Source organism: Orycteropus afer, unplaced genomic scaffold (genome assembly GCF_000298275.1).
Source record: "Orycteropus afer afer isolate SDZICR_OR568_19922 unplaced genomic scaffold, OryAfe1.0 scaffold00018, whole genome shotgun sequence".
NCBI classification, from domain to species: Eukaryota; Metazoa; Chordata; class Mammalia; order Tubulidentata; family Orycteropodidae; genus Orycteropus; species Orycteropus afer.
The window spans coordinates 20,063,958-20,065,147 of NW_006921605.1; the positions used below are offsets into that span (position 1 = coordinate 20,063,958).

General features: G+C 54.5%; 1 protein-coding gene across 1 annotated transcript in view; it reads right to left on the bottom strand.

The window, feature by feature from the left end:
• MRC2 (mannose receptor C type 2) overlaps positions 1 to 1,190 on the bottom strand; it is a 30,480-nt gene that overhangs the window by 4,650 nt on the left and 24,640 nt on the right. Inside the window, exons 25-26 of the mRNA XM_007959916.1 lie at positions 986 to 1,154; positions 748 to 897 (exon numbers count right to left, since the gene is read on the bottom strand). Of these exons, the coding sequence (XP_007958107.1) occupies positions 748 to 897; positions 986 to 1,154 (319 nt within the window). The remainder of the gene's footprint in view (positions 1 to 747; positions 898 to 985; positions 1,155 to 1,190) is intronic.

The window sequence follows — 1,190 nt, forward strand, 5'->3', positions numbered from 1 at the left end:
GTTGGTGTCAGGGTTGATGAAAGGGCTAGAGGGAGGTAGCATGTCTGGCCTCACAGTAATGGGCCTTGGGTACTGCTGTAGACCAGTACTAGGCTGTTTTGATTACTGTAACTGTGTAATGTTTTAAAATCAGCAAGTGTGAGGCCTCTTACTTTTTTTTTTCAACATTGCTTTAGCTGTTCCAGGCCTCTTGCCATTCCATATAAAGTTAGGAATTGGTTTTTCTATTTCCATAAAGCAAGCTGTTGTAATTTTGATTGGGATTGCACTGAATCTATACATTGCTTTGGGTAAGATTGACATCTTAACAATATTAAGTCTTCCAATCAATGCATAGGGCTTTCACTGACTGACTGGAAGCTGATTGCCAGGCCATTCTTCCTAGTCTGTCTTTGTCTGGAACCTCTCCTGAAACCCACTCAGCATCATAGCAACAAGCAAGCCTCCACTGATAAGACAGCTGGGGGTTGCACAGGAGGAACCGTGGCCAGGAATTGAACCTGGGTCTTCTGCACTGAAGGCAAGAATTCTACCACGGAACCACCACTGCCAGGAAAATGTCATACATGGTCTCTGGGTTAGAGAGTGAGGGGCACCATGCGTCAGCGCTGCCCACAGGTATGGAACGGCATGGGCACTGCAGGCGTGAGTCCATGAGGAGAGGTCACTCCTGAAATACCCACTGCAGGCTCTAGCCAGTGTGTTGAAGTGGGGTACCCCCCCCCCCCCGGCTCTGCCCCCACTCACCTCTCTGGCAGCGCTGCAGCGCCTCCTTGTGGCCCAGCAGCAGCTCCAGGTGGAAGGAGTAACAGTGCTCCCGGAAGGGAATCCACATGGAGTCAGTCAGCCCCTGGGGACAGCTGCCCTGGTAGCTTATTCTTCTGGGAGACGGGGGTCCTGTCGGGGGTACAGGATGGAAGAATGACCCAGAATCCTCCCAGGGTCACACCCTGCTCACCCCTTGGCCCCAACGCTGGGCACTCACCACCGTTAACTCCACACACAGCCCCCTGCAACTTGGTGTTGCAACTGGTGGTGTGCCAGGCGCCATCCACATCCACGTAGGCGCAGCCCCCGGGCTGCTGGGGCTCTCCGTCCTGCCAGCTCACATAGCTCAGCGGCTCCTCCGAGACCCAGGAGTACCTCCGCGAGCCCTGGGCGGCAGGGCCGTCGGTGTGGGGGAAAGGAGA